This window comes from Lynx rufus, unplaced genomic scaffold, assembly GCF_022079265.1.
Source record: "Lynx rufus isolate CCGP_SWC_20201006 ecotype Redwood Valley unplaced genomic scaffold, mLynRuf1.p SCAF_15, whole genome shotgun sequence".
Lineage (NCBI taxonomy): Eukaryota > Metazoa > Chordata > Mammalia > Carnivora > Felidae > Lynx > Lynx rufus.
In genome coordinates, this window is record NW_025814829.1 from 19,129,710 (window position 1) to 19,154,385 (window position 24,676).

A 24,676-nucleotide genomic window follows, 5' to 3' on the forward strand; every position below is an offset into this window, starting at 1 on the left:
AAAAATTTATAATGTAAAAATAAAGTAAAATGCAAAAAATACAAAGAAGCTTTAAAAAAAAAAAAACATAAACAGAGGATTTGCAGAGTAATGATTCTGCCTTTAGGGAAATTTAGTTGCCAGACCAACCTCTGGCAAAATGTATCAAGAGGAAGTACAAATTAAGATTATTAGGACAAAAATGTTTAAACAAGCAGATATAGAAGAGAATAAATCCTTGAGAATACATTGAAAAAATATGCCAAGATAATGAAAACAGAAATAAGAAAAAAACTTTTGATTAAATATAAAATACTCCTGCATCTGTCTAAAGATAGAAATAGAAAATATGAGCATATTAGTCAGCATGAATGAATTATATTCGGTCAACAATTTCTCTGAATTGAATACAAAGTGTCAGATAATTGGAAGGACTCAGGAGACTTCCCAATGTACAGTCACATAAGGTCTTTAATGAAATAAACGCATGGCAGGAGAAAGCAAAACGTAGGTATCACAGAGAGGTCCAAAAGCCTCCAGGGTTAGCCGTCCAGAGTCTTCCCTCAGTGGAACAGGACATCTTTGTCTCCAGGTTATGAACTGCCACGATACATGTGAGGTATCTCTGCTTTATGGGAGCTCAAACGCAAGTTTGCAAAGGAATCTTGTATACCTTGCTGGTCATAGAAGGAAAGTCAGGCTGTCTAATCCGTTAAACAGGGTGCATTTCATCATCTGTGTATCTCTAAACAGTGTCGGCAACCTAGTCAACAGTATCTCCAGAGAGTTTTGAACTTTAAACAACACACTGTTAATCACTAATGACCATATCTAATTCATGTCTTGGCCAGGAACCTGTATCAAATAATTGATTAACTACATGTAATTCTTCCTGTGGCTAATTATTTTCTATTCCACATCTTATAAGGGGTTTAATGCAATCACAATACATTTGATTATAGATAGCTGTAAAAAGATCCTAATATCAGTATTTATTTAGTGCCTGTTACTGAGTGGATGATTCAGTTAGTACATCGTAATGGTTAGAAATAATTAAAAGAAGTTTTACATAAATTATGCACGATTTATCACAGAAGGAATAAAAGGAAGATACTACCATTAAGACCACGTGTGATGTATTAAAGCGCTCTACAAGCTGAAGAGTATCACATATTTAAGCATAACCTTATTATTTGATCGTTTATGATACATTATTATTGGGCTTTCTCTTTAGTATTTTTAACTTCTGGTTTTCATCACGAAATCTAATTTTCATATTTGTAGAAGTACAAATGCAGTCATGCCCACCTCCACCTCAGATTCCCAATGCTCACAATATGGCAACGACGGTAAATTATCAGGATGGAGAAAAAGTATCTGTTGTCTGTCAAGACAATTATATAATTCAGGATGCAGAGGAAATCGTGTGCAAGGATGGAAGATGGCAGTCCATACCACACTGCGTTGGTCAGTAATGCATAACTTGCTTTGTAACATTCTTTCAAATGAGGTTAATACTCCCCGTGCTTTGTGTAAATGAACAAGATAAGGACCTTTCTGTCTATGTATTTCACTTTATCTTGAAACAGTAAATTGCAATCTAAGTATACAAATCAATCGGCATTCTTTCACTTCTACTATGAAAGAAACAGACCAAAACTTTGGGTTACTGTGTAAATACCATAGAAAATTTGTTTGTAAATACCATAGAAAATTTCACTCGTGATGAACAGGACAAGAATGTGGGGGCAGAGTGAACAAGCAGATACTACTGTAGATTTGATGGAGACATGAGCTTGCAAATTCCAGATGTTTTTTAGTTTTTCAGTAATTTAATTTTTCAGATTATCCTTATTTTACAACCTCAACTAGTATTTGATTACATTTTTCAATTTGAACATTGATCTCTGTTCTTTATACAGAAAAAAGCCCATGTCCTCAACCACCTCAGATAGAACATGGAACCATTAAATCATCTCAATTTTCAGAAGAGATGGACGAAACATTGAAACCTGAGGTTTATGTACATGGCACCAAATTAAATTACAGTTGCGAGGATGGTTTCAGGATATCTGGAAAAGATGAGATAACGTGCCACATAGGAAAATGGAGTTCTCCGCCTCGGTGTGTAGGTGAGGACAGTATGCAAACCACAATTCTATTTTCAATATAATCCATTAAGCATAACCAATTGTCATCAAATTCGTGAGAAAGAATCCTTTAGGTTTCTAAATATATAGAATCATTTACAGCTAAATATCTAAAATCATTTTTTTTAATATATGAAATTTATTGTCAAATTGGTTTCCATAGAACACCCAGTGCTCATCCCAAAAGGTGCCCTCCTCAATACCCATCACCCACCCTACCCTCCCTCCCACCCCCCATCAACCCTCAGTTTGCTCTCAGTTTTTAACAGTCTCTTATGCTTTGGCTCTCTCCCACTCTAACCTCTTTTTTTTTTTTTTTCCTTCCCCTCCCCCATGGGTTCCCGTTAAGTTTCTCAGGAGCCACATAAGAGTGAAACCATATGGTATCTGTCTTTCTCTGTATGGCTTATTTCACTTAGCATCACACTCTCCAGTTCCATCCACGTTGCTACAAAAGGCCATATTTCATTTTTTCTCATTGCCACGTAGTATTCCATTGTGTATATAAACCACAATTTCTTTATCCATTCATCAGTTGATGGAAATTTAGGCTCTTTCCATAATTTGGCTATTGTTGAGAGTGCTGCTATGAACATTGGGGTACAAGTGCCCCTATGCATCAGCTCCTGTATCCCTTGGGTAAATTCCTAGCAGTGCTACTGCTGGGTCATAGGGTAGGTCTATTTTTAATTTTCTGAGGAACCTCCACACTGCTTTCCAGAGCGGCTGCACCAATTTGCATTCCCACCAACAGTGCAAGAGGGTTCCCGTTTCTCCACATCCTCTCCAGCATCTATAGTCTCCTGATTTGTTCATTTTGGCCACTTTGACTGGCGTGAGGTGGTATCTGAGTGTGATTTTGATTTGTATGTCCCTGATAAGGAGCGACGTTGAACATCTTTTCATGTGCCTGTTGGCCATCCGGATGTCTTCTTGAGAGAAGTGTCTATTCATGTTTTCTGCCCATTTCTTCACTGGGTTATTTGTTTTTCGGGTGTGGAGTTTGGTGAGCTCTTTACAGATTTTGGATACTAGCCCTTTGTCTGATATGTCATTTGCAAATATCTTTTCCCATTCCGTTGGTTGCCTTTTCTTTTTGTTGATTGTTTCCTTTGCAGTGCAGAAGCTTTTTATCTTCATAAGGTCCCAGTAATTCACTTTTGCTTTTAATTCCCTTGCCTTTGGGGATGTGTCGAGTAAGAGATTCCTATGGCTGACGTCAGAGAGGTCTTTTCCTGCTTTCTCCTCTAGGGTTTTGATGGTTTCCTGTCTCACATTCAGGTCCTTTATCCATTTTGAGTTTATTTTTGTAAATGGTGTGAGAAAGTGGTCTAGTTTCAACCTTCTGCATGTTGCCGTCCAGTTCTCCCAGCACCATTTGTTAAAGAGGCTGTCTTTTTTCCATTGGATGTTCTTTCCTGCTTTGTCAAAGATGAGTTGGCCATACGTTTGTGGGTCTAGTTCTGGGGTTTCTATTCTATTCCACTGGTCTATGGGTCTGTTTTTGTGCCAATACCATGCTGTCTTGATGATGACAGCTTTGTAGTAGAGGCTAAAGTCTGGGATTGTGATGCCTCCTGCTTTGGTCTTCTTCTTCAAAATTCCTTTGGCTATTCGGGGCCTTTTGTGGTTCCATATGAATTTTAGGATTGCTTCTTGTAGTTTCGAGAAGAATGCTGGTGCAATTTTGATTGGGATTGCATTGAATGTGTAGAGAGCTTTGGGTAGTATTGACATTTTGACAATATTTATTCTTCCAATCCATGAGCAGGGAATGTCTTTCCATTTCTTTATATCTTCTTCAATTACCTTCATAAGCTTTCTATAGTTTTCAGCATACAGATCTTTTACATCTTTGGTTAGATTTATTCCTAGGTATTTTATGCTTCTTGGTGCAATTGTGAATGGGATCAGTTTCTTTATTTGTCTTTCTGTTGTTTCATTGTTAGTGTATAAGAATGCAACTGATTTCGGTACATTGATTTTGTATCCTGCAACTTTGCTGAATTCATGTATCAGTTCTAGCAGACTTTTGGTGGAGTCTATCGGATTTTCCATGTATAATATCATGTCATCTGCAAAAAGCGAAAGCTTGACTTCATCTTTGCCAATTTTGATGCCTTTGATTTCCTTTTGTTGTCTGATTGCTTATGCTAGAACTTCCAGCCCTATGTTAAACAACAGCGGTGAGAGTGGGCATCCCTGTTGTGTTCCTGATCTCAGGGAAAAAGCTCTCGGTTTTTCCCCGTTGAGGATGATGTTAGCTGTGGGCTTTTCATAAATGGCTTTTATGATCTTTAAGTATGTTCCTTCTATCCCGACTTTCTCAAGGGTTTTTATTAAGAAAGGGTGCTGGATTTTGTCAAAGGCCTTTTCTGCATCGATTGACAGGATCATATGGTTCTTCTTTTTTTTTGTTAATGTGATGTATCACGTTGATTGATTTGCGAATGTTGAACCAGCCCTGCATCCCAGGAATGAATCCCACTTGATCATGGTGAATAATTCTTTTTATATGCTGTTGAATTCGATTTGCTAGTATCTTATTGAGAATTTTGGCATCCATATTCATCAGGGATATTGGCCTGTAGTTCTCTGTTTTTACTGGGTCTCTGTCTGGTTTAGGAATCAAAGTAATACTGGCTTCATAGAATGAGTCTGGAAGTTTTCCTTCCCTTTCTATTTCTTGGAATAGCTTGAGAAGGATAGGTATTATCTCTGCTTTAAACGTCTGGTAGAACTCCCCTGGGAAGCCATCTGGTCCTGGACTCTTATTTGTTGGGAGATTTTTGATAACCGATTCAATTTCTTCACTGGTTATGGGTCTGTTCAAGCTTTCTATTTCCTCCTGATTGAGTTTTGGAAGAGTGTGGGTGTTTAGGAATTTGTCCATTTCTTCCAGGTTGTCCAATTTGTTGGCATATAATTTTTCATAGTATTCCCTGATAATTGTTTGTATCTCTGAGGGATTGGTTGTAATAATTCCATTTTCATTCATGATTTTATCTATTTGGGTCATCTCCCTTTTCTTTTTGAGATGCCTGGCTAGAGGTTTGTCAATTTTGTTTATTTTTTCAAAAAACCAACTCTTGGTTTCGTTGATCTGCTCTACCGTTTTTTTAGATTCTATATTGTTTATTTCTGCTCTGATCTTTATTATTTCTCTTCTTTTGCTGGGTTTAGGCTGCCTTTGCTGTTCTGCTTCTATTTCCTTTAGGTGTGCTGTTAGATTTTGTATTTGGGATTTTTCTTGTTTCTTGAGATAGGCCTGGATTGCAATGTATTTTCCTCTCAGGACTGCCTTCGCTGCGCCCAAAGCATTTGGATTGTTGTATTTTCATTTTCGTTTGTTTCCATATATTTTTTAATTTCTTCTCTAATTGCCTGGTTGACCCACTCATTCGTTAGTAGGGTGTTCTTTAACCTTCATGCTTTTGGAGGTTTTCCAGACTTTTTCCTGTGGTTGATTTCAAGCTTCATAGCATTGTGGTCTGAAAGTATTCATGGTATAATTTCAATTCTTGTAAACTTATGAAGGCTTGTTTTGTGACCCAGTATATGATCTATCTTGGAGAATGTTCCATGTGCACTCGAGAAGAAAGTATATTCTGTTGCTTTGGGATGCAGAGTTCTAAATATATCTGTCAAGTCCATCTGATCCAATGTATCATTCAGGGCCCTTGTTTCTTTACTGACCGTGTGTCTAGATGATCTATCCATTTCTGTAAGTGGGGTGTTAAAGTCCCCAGCAATTACCACATTCTTATCAATAAGGTTGCTTATGTTTATGAGTAATTGTTTTATATATTTGGGGGCTCCGGTATTCGGCGCATAGACATTTATAATTGTTAGCTTTTCCTGATGGATAGACCCTGTGATTATTATGTAATGCCCTTCTTCATCTCTTGTTACAGCCTTTAATTTAAAGTCTAGTTTGTCTGATACAAGTATGGCTACTCCAGCTTTCTTTTGGCTTCCAGTAGCATGATAAATAGTTCTCCATCCCCTCACTCTCAATCTAAAGGTGTCCTCAGATCTATAATGACTCTCTTGTAGACAGCAAATAGATGGGTCTTGTTTTTTAACCATTCTGATACCCTATGTCTTTTGGTTGGCGCATTTAATCCATTTACATTCAGTGTTATTATAGAAAGATACGGGTTTAGAGTCATTGTGATGTCTGTATGTTTTATGCTTGTAGTGATGTCTCTGGTACTTTGTCTCACAGGGTCCCCCTTAGGATCTCTTGTAGGGCTGGTTTAGTGGTGACAAATTCCTTCAGTTTTTGTTTGTTTGGGAAGACCTTTATCTCTCCTTCTATTCTAAATGACAGACTTGCTGGATAAAGGATTCTCGGCTGCATATTTTTCCTGTCTAGCACACTGAAAATATCGTGCGAATCCTTTCTGGCCTGCTGAGTTTCAAAAGAGAGATCAGTCACGAGTCTTATAGGTGTCCCTTTATATGTGAGGGCACGTTTATCCCTTGCTGCTTTCAGAATTTTCTCTTTATCCTTGTATTTTGCCAGTTTCACTATGATATGTCGTGCAGAAGATCGATTCAAGTTACGTCTGAAGGGAGTTCTCTGTGCCTCTTGGATTTCAATGCCTTTTTCCTTCCCCAGTTCAGGGAAGTTCTCAGCTATAATTTCTTCAAGTACCCCTTCAGCACCTTTCCCTCTCTCTTCCTCCTCTGGGATACTAATTATGCGTATATTATTTCTTTTTAGTGTATCACTTAGTTCTCTAATTTTCCCCTCATACTCCTGGATTTTTTTATCTCTCTTTTTCTCAGCTTCCTCTTTTTCCATAACTTTATCTTCTAGTTCACCTATTCTCTCCTCTGCCTCTTCCATCCGAGCCGTGGTGGTTTGCATTTTGTTTTCCATTTCCTTTAAAGCGTTTTTCAGCTCCTCGTGACTGTTCCTTAGTCCCCTGATGTCTGTAGCAAGAGATTCTCTGCTGTCCTGTATGCTGTTTTCCAGCCCAGCGATTAATTTTATGACTATTATTCTAAATTCACTTTCTGTTATATTATTTAAATCCTTTTTGATCAGTTCATTGGCTGTTGTTATTTCCTGGAGATTCTTCTGAGGGGAATTCTTCCGCTTGGTCATTTTGGATAGTCCCTGAAGTGGTGCGGACCTGCAGGGCACTTCCCCTGTGCTGTGGTGTATAACTGGAGTTGGTGGGCAGAGCCGCCGTCAGACTTGATGTCTGCCCCCAGCCCACTGCTGGGCCACAGTCAGACTGGTGTGTGCCTTCTCTTCCCCTCTCCTAGGGGCGGGATTCACTGTGGGGTGGCGTGGCCCGTCTGGGCTACTTGCACACTGCCAGGCTTGTGGTGCTGGGGATCTGGCGTATTAGCTGGGGTGGGTAGGCAAGGTGCACCTGGGCAGGAGGGGCAGGCTTAGCTCGCTTCTCCTTAGGTGATCCACTTCAGAAGGGGCCCTGTGGCAGCGGGAGGGAGTCAGATCTGCTGCAGGAGGTTTGGCTCCGCAGAAGCACAGCATTGGGTGTTTGTGTGGAGCGAGCAAGTTCCCTGGCAGGAACCGGTTCCCTTTGGGATTTTGGCTGGGGGATGGGCAGGGGAGATGGCGCTGGCGAGCGCCTTTGTTCCCCACCAAACTGAGCTCTGTCATCCAGGGGCTCAGCAGCACTCCCTCCCTTTGTCCTCCAGCCTTCCCGCTTTCCGAGCAGAGCTGTTAACTTATGACCTCCCAGACGCTAAGTAGCGCTTGACTGTGTCGGAACACAGTCCGTCCGGCCCCTGCGCTTTTGCCAGCCAGACTCGGGGCTCTGCTTGGCCGGCGAGCTGCCCCTCCGTCCCGGCTCCCTCCCGCCAGTCTGTCGAGTGCGCACCGCCTCGCCGCCCTTCCTACCCTCTTCCGTGGGCCTCTCGTCTGCGCTTGTCTCTGGAGACTCCGTTCTAATCCTCTGGCAGTTTTCTGGGTTATTTAGGCAGGTGTAGGTGGAATCTAAGTGATCAGCAGGACGCGCGGTGAGCCCAGCGTCCTCCTACGCCGCCATCTTCTTCCCCTCTCAAGACTCAGAACTAAAATCATGTATATATTTATGTACTTTACCAACAATCTTTGCATCATCAAGTCTATCCTCTTTGTGTTCATTTCATTGACTCATTACAGACTCACTTTGAATTCTGGCAATTGTTTAATGAAAACTAGATGTGTAGCACAATTAAATTAAACCTACCTATTCATATTCCTTTCCCATGTATAGAACTTGTTCTCTTTGCTTTGCCAAGAGTTTTTTTTTTTAATCTGTTTTCTTTTTCTTGTAATGTCATTTCTAAGTTCTTACAATATATGGTACTTAAGATGATTACTTCTCAGTGCTCTTCTTTTTATTATTCACTATTGGTTTGAGAAACACTGATGGTCTCATATATATATTGAAATTTTTATTATTTTTATTTTTTAAGTTTTAGTTTAAATTCCAATTAGTTAACATGCAGTGTAATATTAGTTTCACGTGTAGAATATGGTGATTCAACACTTCAATACAACACCTGATGGACCTGATGGTCAAAACAAGTGTTCTCCTTTATCTCCATCACCTATTAAACCCATCCTCCCACCCACCTCCCTTTTGGTAACAGCATTGTTCTCTATAATTAAGAGTCTGTTTCTTGGTTTGCCTCTCTCTCTTTCCCCCTTTTGCTTATTTGTTTTGTTTCTTAGCTTCCACATGTGAGTGTGTATAATCATGTTATTTGTCTTTCTCTGACTTATTTCACTTAGCATTATACTCTCTAGCTCCATCTGTGTCATTACCAATCACAAGATTTCATTCTTTTTATGGCTGAATAATATTCCGTTGTATATATATACCACCTCTTCTTTCTCCATTCATCTATCAATCGACACTTGAGCTGCTTCCATATCTCAGCTATTGTAAATAATGCTGCTATAAACATCAAGGTACATGTATCCATTTGAAGTAGTATTTTTGTATTCTTTGGGTAAATATCTAGTAGTGCAATTGCTGGATCTAGTTCTATGGTTTAACTTTTCGAGGAATCACCATACTGTTTTTCCAGAGTAGCTGCACCAGTTGGCATTCCCACACCAACAGTGAAAGATGGTTTTCCTTTCTCCACATCGTCACCAACACCTGTTGTTTCTTGTGTGTTGATTTTTGCCTATCTGACAGGTGTGAGGTGATATCTCATTGCAGTTTTGAATTGCACTTCCAGGATAATCAATGTGATGTTGAGCATCTCTTTATGTGTCTGTTGGCTGTCTGTATGTTTCTTTGGATATATGTCTATTCATGCCTTCTGCCTATTTTTAATTGGGTTACTTTCTTCGGATGTTGAGTTTTGTAAGGTCTTTATATGTTTTGGTTCCTAACCCTTTATCAGCTATGTCATTTGCAAATATCTTCTCCCTTTCTGTAGCTTGCCTTTTAGTTTTGTTGATTGTTTCCTTCACTGTACAGAAGTGTTTTATTTTGATGTAGTCCCAATAGTTTATTTTTGCTTTTGTTTCCCTTGCCTCAGGAAACATATCTAGAAAGAAGTCGCTACGGCCGATAATATATTGACATGTTTAGTTTCAAGTTCCTACTCAGGTTGCCAGCTGGATACACATCAGAATAATGATTTTAGGAAGCATTTGCACACCGTCACTGTGATATGATTACAGATCCTGTGTTATCATATTTTTCAAATAAAACTGCCAAATATGGAAACCAGTACATAAAATTAAATTTCAGATTTAGTAAAACATGGAGTCATTCTTTCTTTGTCTTCTTCTTTTTTTTTAGGACTTTCTTGTGCGCCACCACACTTGATTCCACATGGTATTCTATCTCGCGTATCAGACAGTTACCAATATGGAGAAGAAGTAATGTACAAATGCACCGAAGGTTTTAAGATTAATGGACCTGCATTCATAAGATGTATAGGAGGAAAATGGTCCCATCCACCAGAGTGCAAAAGTATAGTGTATTTAATTTTACTCTACGATTGATAAATATTCTTAATTCAGAGCATAAATGGTACAAATATGAAACTAGGCAGTAATTCCAGAATTCAACAGGGTATCTCTGGGAAGCTGTGGATTCTAGTAGAGAATTAATAGCCATAGTAATAATAAAACTGTGACAGCATGAGCCAAATTATTTCACTTTCATGTCACCGTGTGTGCACATTAAACCTCCTGTGATACACATCCTCAGACTTCTCATCTCTGTTCCTGTGTCACAGCTGGTCCCTGCTCATCAATCCCATCATTATTCAATTTACTGTTAGTTTGTCAGTTATCTCCTTGTATGTATATAGTTTTCTGAGATGTTTGACACGAATAAAGGTAACAGATTTTGACAGAGGTGAAAATACAAATACATAATGTAGATGGCTTGTATGGGCAAGAAAGAATTTGAATGCAAGAAGTGTGATCTCAAGCATTACATGTATCCATATCTCTTCAGACTTACGATGTCATCATCCCCATGTTATACTTTGATAAACATAGGACTATTCAATATAATTAAGCAAGACTTCTAACATATTTTTTCAGGGTATAAGAAAAAATTTTGCAAGGTATTCATTGGTTTGATGTGTACCTATTGTTCTACATTATAGTTATTAGCCATTATGTATTTTAAAATATTTACTGAACAAGTACATATTCTTTTTCTTTCAGACACGGATTGTTTTAGCTTACCCGACTTCGGTAATGCCACACCCATAGGCCAGAAGAAGACGTTATATAAGTCAGGAGAAAAAGTGACTTATAAATGTCCAAATAATTACCTTTTGGATGGACCAAATACTATCCAGTGTATTAACAGCCAATGGATAGGAAAGCCAATATGCAGAGGTACTTCAATGCAATTTTGAAACCTATTTGTGAAAATGTCTTAACTAATATAATATGCAATTCCTTCTAACAGCACTTATGAAATGGACATGGATTATTCTTTTAGGCCAGGTCGAAGAAGTTTATGTTTTAACATAAAGGGACATAATTGTGTACTCAGTGGTCAATCTGAAAGCCCAGTGGTTCTCAAACTGTGGTCTCTGGAAGAACAGAATCAGCATCTTCTGGGAAATGGTTAGAAATGCAAATGTGAATTCACAGGCTTGCTCAGACCTGTGGTGGCAAAAACTCTGGGGCTGCAACCCTGAAAGTGTCTTAACAATTCCCAAGGGATTCAGTGTATACTCCAGTCTAGGAGCCATACCGATAGCCTGTTATATTTACGTCCACCTGAATCTCACTGGTGAATTCTACATTATGCATTGAAATGTCCTTAAGCGTTTGCAAAAAAGAATCATTGAAGGCTGTTTTTGTCAATTGTACATTTATTTTTCTGTTATTTTGCCACTCATCTCCTGTTTGGACTCTCGGTTAATCATCTTTTTCCTTCAGCTCTGGTATTCTTCAAAGCGTGTTAATTCTTCATTTATTCTCTAAGGAAGTGGCTGCTGTGTTTATTTTTCTAAGGGCCTAAAATTACATTCATAAACAGGATAATTGCAAGCCAAATTCTGATGTCGAATAATCTTTTTATTTTGATTTTCTTGTGGTTTATAAATTCATTTTGAAAATACATAATTTGGAAGAGTGATTTGACTAGACCCTAAGGGATATGTCCAGAAAAACTCTCAGTTTCATAGAAGTTTAAGTCTTATAAAATAAAATATATTGCTTTATCTCCTTTTCTTCAATCTTATATGTAAATTTCTTAAAATTAGCAGCCTTTCATGAGACATTAACTGTTGTGTTAAAATCCTCTTAGAGATCTATTTGGAATCCCATTCATTGATTTGCTACTCAAAATGATCATTGTGTTAGAGATGCGACTTTTTTTTTTCTTTCTATTCAGGTATTTCCTGTGGGAATCCACCCAGAGTGAAACATGCTATTATACTAGAAGAGGTGCCTAAGTATCTATCTGGTCAGAGGGCACGTTATGAATGCATCAAACCTTTTGACCTGGATGGGGCAGAAAAGTGATATGTTCAAATGGGAACTGGACACAACCACCTCAGTGCCTAGTTAGAGTATCTTATTTCCTCCCCAAACTTTAGAGAATGTTTTAGGGACTAAATATGTTAACATAAATATATAATGTAGTAGTTATTATAGAATCATCTTTTAATCTTAAATAAAATGATGGTGCTTAAACTCCAATTTTTTCTTTTTGTGGACTGCGTAAGTGATATGACATATTTATTTTATGAAGGATTTGACCAGATTAGCACACCTGGAATCATGGAAAATTCTCTATCTTAAGCATTAAGACACTTGGTTGTTTCCTGAGGAATAAGTGTATTAAAGATACGTTGAGGACATTTGACAGCCCTATAAAAATTTCACTTGGAGGGGCGCCTGGGTGGCGCAGTCGGTTAAGTGTCCGACTTCAGCCAGGTCACGATCTCGCGGTCCGGGAGTTTGAGCCCCGCGTCGGGCTCTGGGCTGATGGCTCAGAGCCTGGAGCCTGTTTCCGATTCTGTGTCTCCCTCTCTCTCTGCCCCTCCCCCGTTCATGCTCTGTCTCTCTCTGTCCCAAAAATAAATAAACGTTGAAAAAAAAATTTAAAAAAAAAAAAAATTTCACTTGGAGACAGAATCAGCAGCTGGAATGTGATTATAGACTGGGATACAATTTTGGGCTACTTCAGCGTGTGGATTATATTTAAAGAAGGTTACTAGCTGAGTTCAACCTGGGAATTAGTGTATACAGAAGAAAAGGTCTAAGAACTTGGTCATAGGACACTCGCGTATTCAGAGTTTAGGAAAGAAGAGGAGCCAACAAAGCAGATACTATATAGCCACCAGTTTTTCAAATCAACTTTTCCTGGCATTTATATTTCCCAGTCTTTTGCTTTGATCCCACCTACGTTTTTCATGTTTAAAGTGAGTTTCTTTTAGACGCCCTATGGTTGGATCTTGTTTATGTGTGCACTCTGCCATTTTAGTCTTTTCACTGAAGTATTTAACCCACTTACACTTCAAGTAATATTTGATAGATTAGGGCTGTGCCAGGCATTTTATTTATTTTGTGTTCCCTGTTTTTCACTCCCATTTCCTTTTCTTATTATCTCTAAGGACTTTTGGAACATTTTAAGATAACTTCCATTTTGGTATATCTGCATTGTTTGGGGGCATATCTCTTTGTATCATTTTATGAGTGGTTGCCCTAGGTATCAAGATCTACATAATAGCTTATCATTCCCTCCTGGTCTTGACATTTTACCACCTCACGTGAATGTGGAAACCATACTTCCATTTAGGTCCATTTACCCTCCCCACATTTTCTTTTCTTTTCTTTTCTTTTCTTTTCTTTTCTTTTCTTTTCTTTTCTTTTCTTTTCTTTTCTTTTCTTTTCTTTTCTTTTCTTTTCAGTAAGGTTCACATCCAGTGTGGAACCCAACGTGGGGCTTGAACTCACAACACCTGAGCTGATATCAAGGGTCAGGCACTTAACTGACTGAGCCCCCAAGCACCCCTTACCCTCCCCACATTTTAAACATAAATGCCTTTTTTTTCCTTAGTAAGCATAAATGTCTTTAGTGTTTCTTCTACTTATATTGAGCACTATAGGAAATGATACAATGTTGCCCAAACATCAAATACAACAAACTCCTTATGAAAAAGAGTCTATTATATTTACCCTTATTTTTCTCAGTTCCCTTGTTCTTTCTTCCTGCATGAAGTCTCAGTCCTCCTTCTGTTATCTTTTCGGTGCTATTTGAAGAATTCCTTTAGCAATTCTTTAAAGATAGATCTGCTGGAGATATTTTCCCCGTTTTCCTTTGTCTCAGAACGTCTTTATTTCTCCCTTATATCCTAAGGATGGCATCACTGGATATAGCATTCGGGATGACAGTTTCTTTTCTTCTAGCACTTGAGAAACGTTGTCACTTCTCTCTGGCTGCATGGACACAGATGAGAACCCCACGGACACTTGAACCCTTTTTCCCTTAGAGGTTTGCCTAATTTCTGTGTAGCTGCTTTTGAGATTTTTCCTTTTCTTTAGTTTTCCTCAGTTTGATTATGATGTATCTTGGCTTGAATTTCTTTAGGATTATCCTGTTTGGCTATTTTAGTATGAATGTTTCTGCCTTGTGCCCAACTTGGGAAATTTTCAGCCATTATTTTTGGAAGTCTCTCTCTTTTTTTTTTTTTTTTTTATCTGCAACCCCTTTTTTTCTCTTTCTGGTTGTCCATGCTTTACTATATACTCTTACTGGTCCCTGAGACCCTGTCCACTTTTGTTTTCAGTCTGTTTTCAAAGTGAGCAATCTGTATTGTATATTCAAATTGATTTATCCTTCTGTCATCTGTAATCCATGATAGAGCCCATCCAGTGAGGATATTTAACAATCCATTATTATGTTTTTCTGTTCTATAATTCCCATTGGATTTTTAAAAGCCATCACTAAATAATTCCATTATCTGTGTCATTTAAGTGTTGCCATCTGTTGATTATCTTTTCTCTTTTGAGATTTTACTGGTCTTTGGTATGGTAAGTAATTTTCTCTCTCTTTAAAATTTTATTTTGAGAGAGCGAGCGAGAGAGTCCTCACACCAGCACACAAGCAGAGGAGGGGCAGAGTGAGAGCAAGAATCCCAAGCAGGATCCTCTCTGCCATCATAGACCCCAACACAGGGCTCGAACTCTTGAACTGTGGTATTATGACCTGAGCCAAAATCAAGAAGTGTTGGATGCTCAACCCACTGAGCTACCAGATGCCCCTATATTGAGTGATTTTCTTTTTTTTTATTTCTTTATTTATTTTGTAATTTACATCCAAGTCAGCATACAGTGCAACAGTGATTTCAGGAGCAGATTCCTTAATGCCCCTTATGCATTTAACCCGATTTAACCCAACTCCCTCCCACAACCCCTCCAGCAACCCTCAGTTTGTTCTCCATATTTATGAGTCTCTTCTGTTTGTCCCCCTCCCTGTTTTTATATTATTTTTGTTTCCCTTCCCTTACGTTAATCTGTTTTGTCTCTTAAAGTCCTCATATGAGGGAAGTCATATGATATTTGTCTTTCTCTGACTAATTTCACTTAGCATAATACCCTCCAGTTCCATCCACGTAGTTGCAAATGGCAAGATTTCATTCATTTTGATTGCCAAGTAATACTCCATTGTATATATATACCACATCTTCTTTATCCATCCACCCATCGATGGACATTTGGGCTCTTTCCATTCTTTGGCTCTTAATTGATAGTGCTGCTATAAACATGGGGGTGCATGTGCCCCTGCAAAACAGCATACCTGTATCCCTTGGATAAATACCTAGTAGTGCAATTCCTGGATTGTAGTGTAGTTCTATTTTTAATTTTTTGAGGAACCTCCATACTGTTTTCCAGAGTGGCTGTACCAGTTTGCATTCCTACCAGCAGTGCAAAAGAAATCCTCTTTCTCCGCGCCTCCTCGCCAACATCTCTTGTTGCCTGAGTTGTTAATGTTAGCCATTCTGGCAGGTGTGTTTCCCTGATGATGAGTGATGTTGAGCATTTTTTCATGTGCCGGTTGGCCATCTGGATGTCTTCTTTGGAGAAGTGTCTATTCATGTCTTTTGCCCATTTCTTCACTGCATTATTTGTTTTTTGGGTGTTGAGTTTGATAAGTTCTTTATAGATTTTTGGATACTAACCCTTTATCTGATAAGTCGTTTGCAAATATCTTCTCCCATTCTGTTGGTTGCCTTTTAGTTTTGCTGATTGTTTCCTTCGCTGTGAAGCAGCTTTTTATTTTGATGAAGTCTCAATAGTTCATTTTTGCTTTTGTTTCCCTTGCCTCCGGAGACATGTTGAGTAAGAAGTTGCTGTGGCCAAGGTTAAGGAGATTTTTGCTGCTTTCTCCTTGAGGATTTTCATGGCTTCCTGTCTTACATTTAGGTCTTTCCTCTATTTTGAGTTTATTTTTGTGTATGGTGTAAGAAAGTGGTCCAGGTTAATTCTTCTGCATGTTGCTGTCCAGTTTTCCCAGCACCACTTGCTGAAGAGACTGTCTTTATTCCATTGGGTATTTTTTCCTGCCTTGTCAAAGATTAATTGTCCATATGTTTGTGGGTCCATTTCTGGGTTCCCTATTGTGTTCCATCGATCTGAGTGTCTGTTTTTGTGCTAGTGTAATGAGGGATTTTCAATTGTATTCTAGACATTTGGGATATTATGTTTTAAGGCTCTGGATTTTATTGACATCTCTTATTTATCAGGCCTCCAAGACTACCACAGTGCAAGTCCAGGCTTCCCACTTGACCTCCACTGACAACACGGAAAGTGGAGAGGTGTCTTATTCCCTGAGTGTGGAGCGAAGTCTGGGCTGCTCACTTGGCCTCTGTTGATCGCTGTTGATCTGTGAGCCACACAGGGAGAGGACTGGTCTCGGTTTCTTTATGATGGTATTTGGGAGCATTTCAAGTATTGTAAAAAATACCTGTTTTGCTAGAATACTCCTCTCCTGGGCCTTTGGCTAAATAGAGTGGATGATTTTTGGAACTTTTTTTTTCTTGAACTTGATATCATTTCTGGGTTCCATTCTTCTTCAGTGCTCAGTCCAGGGTCCGTAGAAGGCACAATGAAAACCCAAATGAACTGTGTAATTCCTTGAATCCCAAGGTCTCTTATCTGATTGATATCTTCTCTGCATCTTTCGTAATCTCCTATGTTGGTTTTTATAATATGTTCAGGGTTTTTAGTTTTACTTAGCAGAAGGGATAAACAGAAATGTTTCTACGTCATCATGTCCAGAATGGGAGGCCAGCAATTGCCTTTCACATTATATAGATGTGTAATTCTTTGACATGATTAAAGAAACTGATGTTTCTTTTGTAATAACAATGAAAATCAATACATAGTAGACCATGCAGTATGTTGTAACTAATGAGAAAAATTTCTTTGTGTATATTAGCTATCCGTCTGGCATTTATTCAGTAGGAAAAATGGTTTTTAATACCAGAATACTGCAAAGCAGACATATTTGTTAATGCTTTATGTGTACTTTCATGTGGAATTAAAGGAAGTGCTTAAAAGTGTTCTTCTCAGTTTAAGTGATTAGAATTTCTCCAATGAATCATTTCTGTCAGCAGAAGTCTTGATGTTGTATATTGTGGTACATTTCTATTTACTTTACTTTAACCTGTTTTTCTTTGCACTTTCAATAAATCAAATAATATCTTTTTAGATCCTAATGAAAACTGTGGGCCCCCTCCGCCTCTTGACAATGGAGACATGACCACATTCCCAAAATCAGAATATCCTCCAGGATCATCAGTTGAGTACCGGTGCCAGTCCTTGTATGTGCTTGAGGGAAACAAGGTCATCACATGCAGATATGGACAGTGGTCAAAACCACCAAAGTGCTTAGGTAAATATTTTAATATTCACCTGGATCCTGGGAAATAATGAGAAAGGTGTTTTGCTGTTATTAACAGAATATTCATGGATTAACCACAACCATTCTGTCAAATGTTTGACTACTAAATATTAATCTGTGAAGAAATAAAGTTAGAAAAAAGTCTTAACAACAGCAACAAAGTATTCTTTAATGAAAGCTCTTCCTATTGTTATTGACATGATGGATCTTTTATTATAACATTTAATTATCACACCTTAAACACAGTACCTCATTTTTACATCATTAATCATTTAAAATGATTTACATCTATGTGATAGATTTTCAGTGTATTGGTTTGGAAAAGGTTTTGGAAACAGAGCCCTGCACCAGTGTAGAAGATTCTACTTGAAAGTCTGAAATTCTGTGGAAAATATTTGTTTACTTCTTAATGCTTACGTTCATTTTTTTTAAACCTTCAGATGTATGTATAATATCAGAAGACTCCATGGAAAGACATAACATACAATTACGATGGTCTTCTGTGAAAAAACTGTATTCCCCAACAGGGGATACTGTTGAATTTGAATGTAAAACTGGATATCGTAGACAGACATCACAACAAACATTCCGAGCAACCTGTTGGGAGGGGAAGCTGACCTATCCTGTTTGTGTAAAAAGCCATGGTTAAGATGCAGTCCTAAAACTAAAATATGTACAATATTGAGAATTTTTCATTGTCAATCCAACTCAGTTTATTTTGTCAAGTGTTATTTAGCTCATTTACTTTCATAAATCAGAATTTGTGTTAAATATTATATGGATGATGTAATTAAATCTGAGAGACAAATAAATCACATCTTAAAAGTACCTCATTAAAACTTGGCAAACCAAAATTCTTTATGTCTTATTCTTAAAATATCTATGACAAGAAATTAGATTCAACCATTTCAGTGGTGACTTCTATCCATCTTTCTCCTACCTTTCTCACGTCTTCCTCCAAATTTCTGAGCCTTCCTGAAACTATCCATTTCAGAGGAAATGGGAGAAGATACTTCTTTACAACTTCAAAATAAGTTCACTTCAAAAACACATCAAAATCTATGTCATACCTCTGTTAGTTAGAAGATGTAAGCAGTTACTACTTAATATTGCTTATCTAGCAATAGATATACCAAAAAACGATGGGATACATGATCTCCTAAAAGATGACTCTCTAGCACACATAAAAATTCAAAGAAATCATAAAGAGAAATTGGATCTAACTGGTGCATAACTATCCTAAAACGTAACATGAAAGGGACAAAAAAATACATCAAGTATAAACACACAGAATGCTTTGAACGCTGCATAAATGTTTACAGAGCAAGGATTGTCAGGAAGTAAAATAAAAAGTGTACAATAACTATAGTTGAATTTAGAGAAACTAGGGGTAGGAGTTGGTGTTGAACTTACACTTACCTGCAGTCTCCACTTTTTCTATCTTTCATATATATCACCTTTAAACCCCAAAATGTGTTATTTTAAAATAAAGATAAAGTAAGACAGTACATGCTGAGAACTATGAGAACCTCTTTGGTAATGATCTTCAAATCCAGTGACACATTGAGGATGTTGTTAGTATAGAGAGTTTTGGAAACATTCAACCATAAGAGTCTGAAATATGATTTTAATGTTCATACATTCCAAACAACATAATTAGTTAACATCAATTGAACATAAACATTTTTAACTTCTACAAAAACATAAAAACTTAAAGATGAAAATAAAGATATAATTAAGGTAAAAATATTTTAAGGTGATATCTTCTTCATTTTGCATCAAATCAAGTGGCATTCTTAGAATGAGTAAGCTGGCTGTCTCCAATGGAGCCAATTTATCTAAATCTGAATCACAAATGAGAGTCAATTTTCTCACATTTAAAGGACTATTGTTAAAATTGTCAAGTTATCTGTGGTGTTAATATTGGTGTAAATACTATTTCTCCAGAACATTTCACCTAATGCTGGTGGAATCAGTGTATGACAATTGGCCTGTAACCAATATGACCTATACCATTTATTTTCACTTTTGGCTGCAAAATAATTACTTTTAAGATTAATTCTAATATTTTTCTGCAGTTATTGTCATTCCTGTGTAAAGATGAGTGTTAACTTGCCAACTCACTATAGCTTTGAACTGAAAAGATTTGGTAAATCTTTAATTTTCAATTTTTAGAGTAAGAACTTGATAATAGTGAACTTCTGATACCTTTACATATATATATTTTTTTTTGTTTTGTTTTGTTTTGTTTTTAATGTTGTATCACCGGGGCACCTGGGTGGCTCAGTCGATTGAGCATCCATCATGATTTTGGCTCAGGTCATGGGATCGAGCCCAGGACTTGAGCTCTGGGCTCTGCGCTGAGTGGGGAGCCTGCTTAAGATTCTTTCTCTCTTTCCATTTGCCCCGCTCTCACCACAGAGCTCTCCTCTCTCTCTCAAAACAATTAATACATAAATAAATAAATAAATAAATAAATAAATAAATAAATCAACATGGATTCCTGAATTTTTATTTATTCAATTTATCATAATGAATTATAGGCATTATTTTTGAAGCTCAAATTATCCCAAATTTGGCTAGTTGAGAGCCTCTTGAAACTAGCTGCTGATTGCTTTGTTATACTCCATTATTCTTTGAGCATTTCTTAAGAAAACATGATGTTCCAGGCTCTCTGGGTATTTCCCTGCCCAATGCCTGTAAGCATACACCTTTCCAAAGGGGTCTGATTCCTTTTACTGGGAAATAGTGTTTAGAACCCAAGAATTGTACCATCCTGTGAAGAGAATTATGTTGAAATAGAAATGTTCAACACCGTGGAAACATCTTTAAATGTCTTCTTGCTTGACAGAAGACTGAAACAGAAGTGAAATTTAAAATTCATTTGCTCCTATTGGATCTTACAATTCAAGTTTAATAACACAGGGTTAAAAACTTTCTAGTACATTTTCTGTCTCTTCTCTTTACTCACATATTCTTATATTTCAATATTTGCAAAAATAATATAAAAAGTTTAATGCAAACATTACTACTACCAGGTAAACTACTGAATGAAGGTTACAATGTCTTTGCATTTATTTTGTCCCGGGATGTTCAACTCTGAATGTAAGTACTCTCTTCCAAAATGACTTCAAATAATCCTTATCTCTGATTGGTTCACTTCCCAACTTAATACAGTTTTACATTTATTTGCATTCATATTTTAATTTTAAATCATGCTTCTTCCTCTATTAAGCTAAACTTTTTAGATATGGAAAACAGCTACATGTTTCAAAAGTCAAAGTCACATGACAAGGCTCTCTGAAGAGTAAGCTTTTTCCATCATTTATCTGTTCCTCATTTAATAAAGTTATATTTTTATTAGTTTCTGTCATCCTCCCAGTGTTTATTAATCTCCTTTTTTCAATATATAGAAGGGAGGTGATTTTACACATTTATCTGTACCTTGCTGTTTTCGTATTTATCATTCTAATCTTCTCTTGAATAGCCTTCCTCAGCTCCCTGCGCCAAGGCTGCCTCAGTAGCTGTGCTGCGGTAGACACTGGTCACCAGCACAGTCTGGATCAAGCGTCCCCACATGTGGCTGCGTTGGGAGCCAGAAGGGAAAAGGCTGTCTGGCACTGCCCTCCTCTGGGCTCCTCTGGGCTCCTCTGACCTTGGCCTTGTCGCTGGGGTGCTTGAGAAGAAAGGCCTCCTAGGTCAGAAGGGTAGGAGGAGCCCAAGTTGCGCCTGGCCCCAGGCCACGTTAGGGGCCCTTGTAAGAATCCTGGTGGCGGGCAGACACTGGGAGACCTAATCTTTGGACGCCCAGTGTGAAATCCTCCTTTGTGTAACTGTGTCAGCGAACGAGCAATTAGTATTTATTTCTTGGTGGATGGACACTCTGCCCTTAACCGTTCCCACACGCAAAAATTAACCTAGTAGGAGCCAAGACCCCAGGTCTTTAAATCCATGCCTCCAGGGCACACAGCAGTCCCTTTCAGGGAAACCCAAAACTTCACACCTGTCAGAGTTTTGAAAAATATGACTGCAAATTTGCAAAACACTGTGTAACACATCACACTCATTACCTCAATCGTTTCTCATGGAAACCCCAGGACGTAGGTACTCCATCCACATCTTTCAGAGAATGCAAGGGTTTTAGAAAGAATAAGCCGTTGGCCCAGGATCACATTGCTAGGGAGAAGCCAAGCCATAACCTGACCCTAATCTGGCTCACAGATTTTTTTTTTTTTTAATAAGCAACGTGAATAATTTAATTAGTTTTGGAAACCCCTCTCCTCCCCAAATAACACCTGAACGCAAAATGCAGTAACGCTTTGCAAAAGTTACCTACAGGTGGTCAAAAATATTTTAAAACAGATTTGAAGATTGTTTGTAGTGTTTTTACTCATAACATGAGGCGCAAACCTTGGACTAGGGCGGATTCCCGTATTGCTATCACCCCATGTAAATTTAAAACAAAAGAGAAAATTCGGAGACTTCCTAGCGTGCAATTAAATGCAAAGACAAACAAAGCCCTTAAGAAAACCATTCGAGAGGGCTACGAAACGAATAAAACACAAGGGTCAATTACTTCTGTGGGGCTGAATTAAACTGAAGGGAAGTCAAGACGCCCTAACGCCTACCGAGCGGCAATAGACAGAGGCACTTAGCCACCGCGGGACCCCTGCAGGCGTGCAGGAGCCAGCCAGTCGCGCAGGCGCAGGGCCGGAGCGGGAATCCGCCCCGCCTTCCCCGGGCCCCGCCCCCCCCGCTTCAGTTCCGGGTCCTGTCAGTAGGGGCGGCCGCGGTCTGGGCAGCGGCCAAAGCCGCGAAGCTGCGCGGCCCGGGTTTCCAGCCGGGCCTCTTTCCCTGCCGGGCCCCAGCATGGCTGCCCCCAGGGCTGCGGGTGGGGACGGTGCCGCGTTGTCGCGTTCCTGACGGCCCCTGGCGTCTGTGCTCTCCTTCTCTTCCCCAGGCCACTCCAGCAGACATGTTTGCCAAGGCCTTTCGGGTCAAGTCCAACACGGCCATCAAGGGGTCGGACAGGTGAGGGAGAGAAGGGCCCTGTTCCGCCCACCAGGACACCCAGCCATTTCTCCATCCCGGCTGGCCCACAGCCCTTTTGGACTAGCTCAGCCGACCCGGGGTGGAGGCGAGGGGTCCAGCGGGGGAAGGGACCCCAGGGGACCAGGCTGGAATAGACATGTTTTGAGGGTGAAGAGGGAGAGGAGGCCTGATTTATCTCCCAGGCTATCTTTTGGATATTGTAGTTCGTTTAAAGGAAAACGTAATTCAATCAGCGCTTACTGACTGCGATCTGTAGAAGGTATTGCGGAGGGCGCCAAAAAAGAAAGAAAGGAAAGAAGGAAGACAGACCGGGTGCCGCTCTCCTAAGAGCTTAGAGTCCCTGAGGAGAAATCAGATGGGGAACCGAGAACTACAACGATAGGAGGAAAAGTGTCTAGTGATTACTTCTGGCAGGAGAGACAGATGGAGGGAGAGGTGAGGGAGAATTACGGGACATGTTTTGAGGAGACCTGTATCTGTTCAGACAGTGTCGCAAACGCAGATAGCACGTTGCGAATTTTGGACCCCGTGTTCTATAGTTGTCACTCTTGGTGCCCTGGTATAGCTTTTTAACCATCTGGACAGGTTTGCCAAGCATAGAGAGAAGGGAGTGGGTGCGAGGGCTAGGCATAGAGGCAGGAAGGCAGGGCTGAATTTCCAAAGTCAGGCTAACTTGGTTACTGCCTGGATCTCAGTTTCCCTCTTTCTTCATAAAATGGAAAGTCTTGCCCCCAAGAATATGTGACAATAGAGGAGACATGGGATGTGAAAGAGAATAGGATGTTTTGGAAGAGTGTACGAGAGTAGGGCATCATAAAGCAGTTTTTCCTTGGCCCTTTGATTTGATAGTAAGTCCTTCCGAATCCTTTGCATTTCTCAAAATGCATCCAGGCACGATTCATACCACTCATTGGTTTGCTTTCTGCAGGAGAAAGCTTCGGGCTGATGTGATGGCTGCTTTCCCCACTCTAGGAACAGATCAGGTCTCTGTGTTGGTACCTGGAAAGGAGGAGCTCAACATTGTGAAACTGTATGCTCACAGAGGGGATGCAGTGACTGTGTACGTGAGCGGTGGTAACCCCATCCTGTTCGAAGTGGAGAAAAATCTGTATCCGACAGGTATGGCAACAGGATGGACATGGCCATTACTGTAATCCTTGCCTGGCATCCGTTTCTCCTTATTTCTTTCATTCACCTGTCTTACTCAAAACAGTAAGTGCCAAATCTCCCAGTACCATCCGTAAGAATTGTTTCGGGCCCAGTGTCCCTAGAATTGGGTCTTTCAAGGTCGAGACTTACTGCCGTAGGAGGGAGAATGAAAGGGCCAATACAGAAAGAGCGCGGTTGCCAAGAGATATTCTGAGATGAAGGAATAGTAGTTCCTAGTGGGTTAACTAGGGATGGAGCAGGGGTCTCGAAAAGGGTGGCATTTCAGGACATGTAGGAAATACGTCTTAAAACGATGACTGGCAGGATTTTCTTTAGAGACTGAAAAGATCCTGTGATAGGAAAGAAGCTGGGTTAATGAAACCACGTACCCAGCGGTCTTAGTGATGTACTCCCATCGAGATACCTCACAGGGATTCTTCCTTCGGCTCTATCTGGCTCTCAGGATCCTTTGCTTTCTCTCCTTGTGACAGAACTCAGACATCTAGGGTCCTTTTGTCTCTAGCTGCTGACACCTGCTTTGTCACTGGGGCTTTTCTTGCCCTAAGCTGGGCTGCAGCAGCATAGGGCGGTCTCCTTGGGCCGCTCCTGCCCCCACCCCACTTTGCTGCTATAGGGACACAGGAGGCGCTTTTTGATCTAAGGGTTTTTACCACTAATCACTATGAAAACAGAGGGAATACAAATAATAAACATACGGAAATTTCCAAATTGTTTACAGGCTGGTGCCCTGTTCTTAGTCTACTTGTTTCTGAGGTCACAAATGGAATCCTCCTTGGTCTTTGTCCCCGCTTTTACCTGCTGTGTCCATTTCTACAGCTACAATCAGGTGGAATGATGGGGCCTCCCAGTCTCAGGTGTCATCCAGGTTTTTAAGAATCTACCTTCGTCATTCCAATAGCAAAGCCTGTGGGCCCACTGCCTCCCTGTTATTTCCTAAGCATACCCACAGAAGAT

The 24,676-nt window shown here is 39.4% G+C and overlaps 2 protein-coding genes across 3 annotated transcripts in view; both read left to right on the forward strand.

Annotated features, from left to right (window-relative positions):
* LOC124509958 (complement factor H-like) overlaps positions 1-18,354 on the forward strand; it is a 110,031-nt gene extending 91,677 nt beyond the window's left edge. For both annotated transcript variants that reach the window (XM_047076575.1, XM_047076576.1), the window contains 6 exons: positions 1,264-1,446; positions 1,902-2,111; positions 9,917-10,090; positions 10,798-10,974; positions 17,309-17,491; positions 17,941-18,354. In XM_047076575.1, coding sequence (XP_046932531.1) covers positions 1,264-1,446; positions 1,902-2,111; positions 9,917-10,090; positions 10,798-10,974; positions 17,309-17,491; positions 17,941-18,149 — 1,136 coding nt within the window. In that variant the 3' untranslated portion in view covers positions 18,150-18,354. The remainder of the gene's footprint in view (positions 1-1,263; positions 1,447-1,901; positions 2,112-9,916; positions 10,091-10,797; positions 10,975-17,308; positions 17,492-17,940) is intronic.
* A 3,942-nt stretch (positions 18,355-22,296) lies between these two features.
* Positions 22,297-24,676, forward strand: part of EIF2D (eukaryotic translation initiation factor 2D) — a 28,477-nt gene continuing 26,097 nt past the window's right edge. Inside the window, exons 1-2 of the mRNA XM_047076579.1 lie at positions 22,297-22,531; positions 23,481-23,671. Coding sequence (XP_046932535.1) covers positions 22,476-22,531; positions 23,481-23,671 — 247 coding nt within the window. The 5' untranslated portion in view covers positions 22,297-22,475. The remainder of the gene's footprint in view (positions 22,532-23,480; positions 23,672-24,676) is intronic.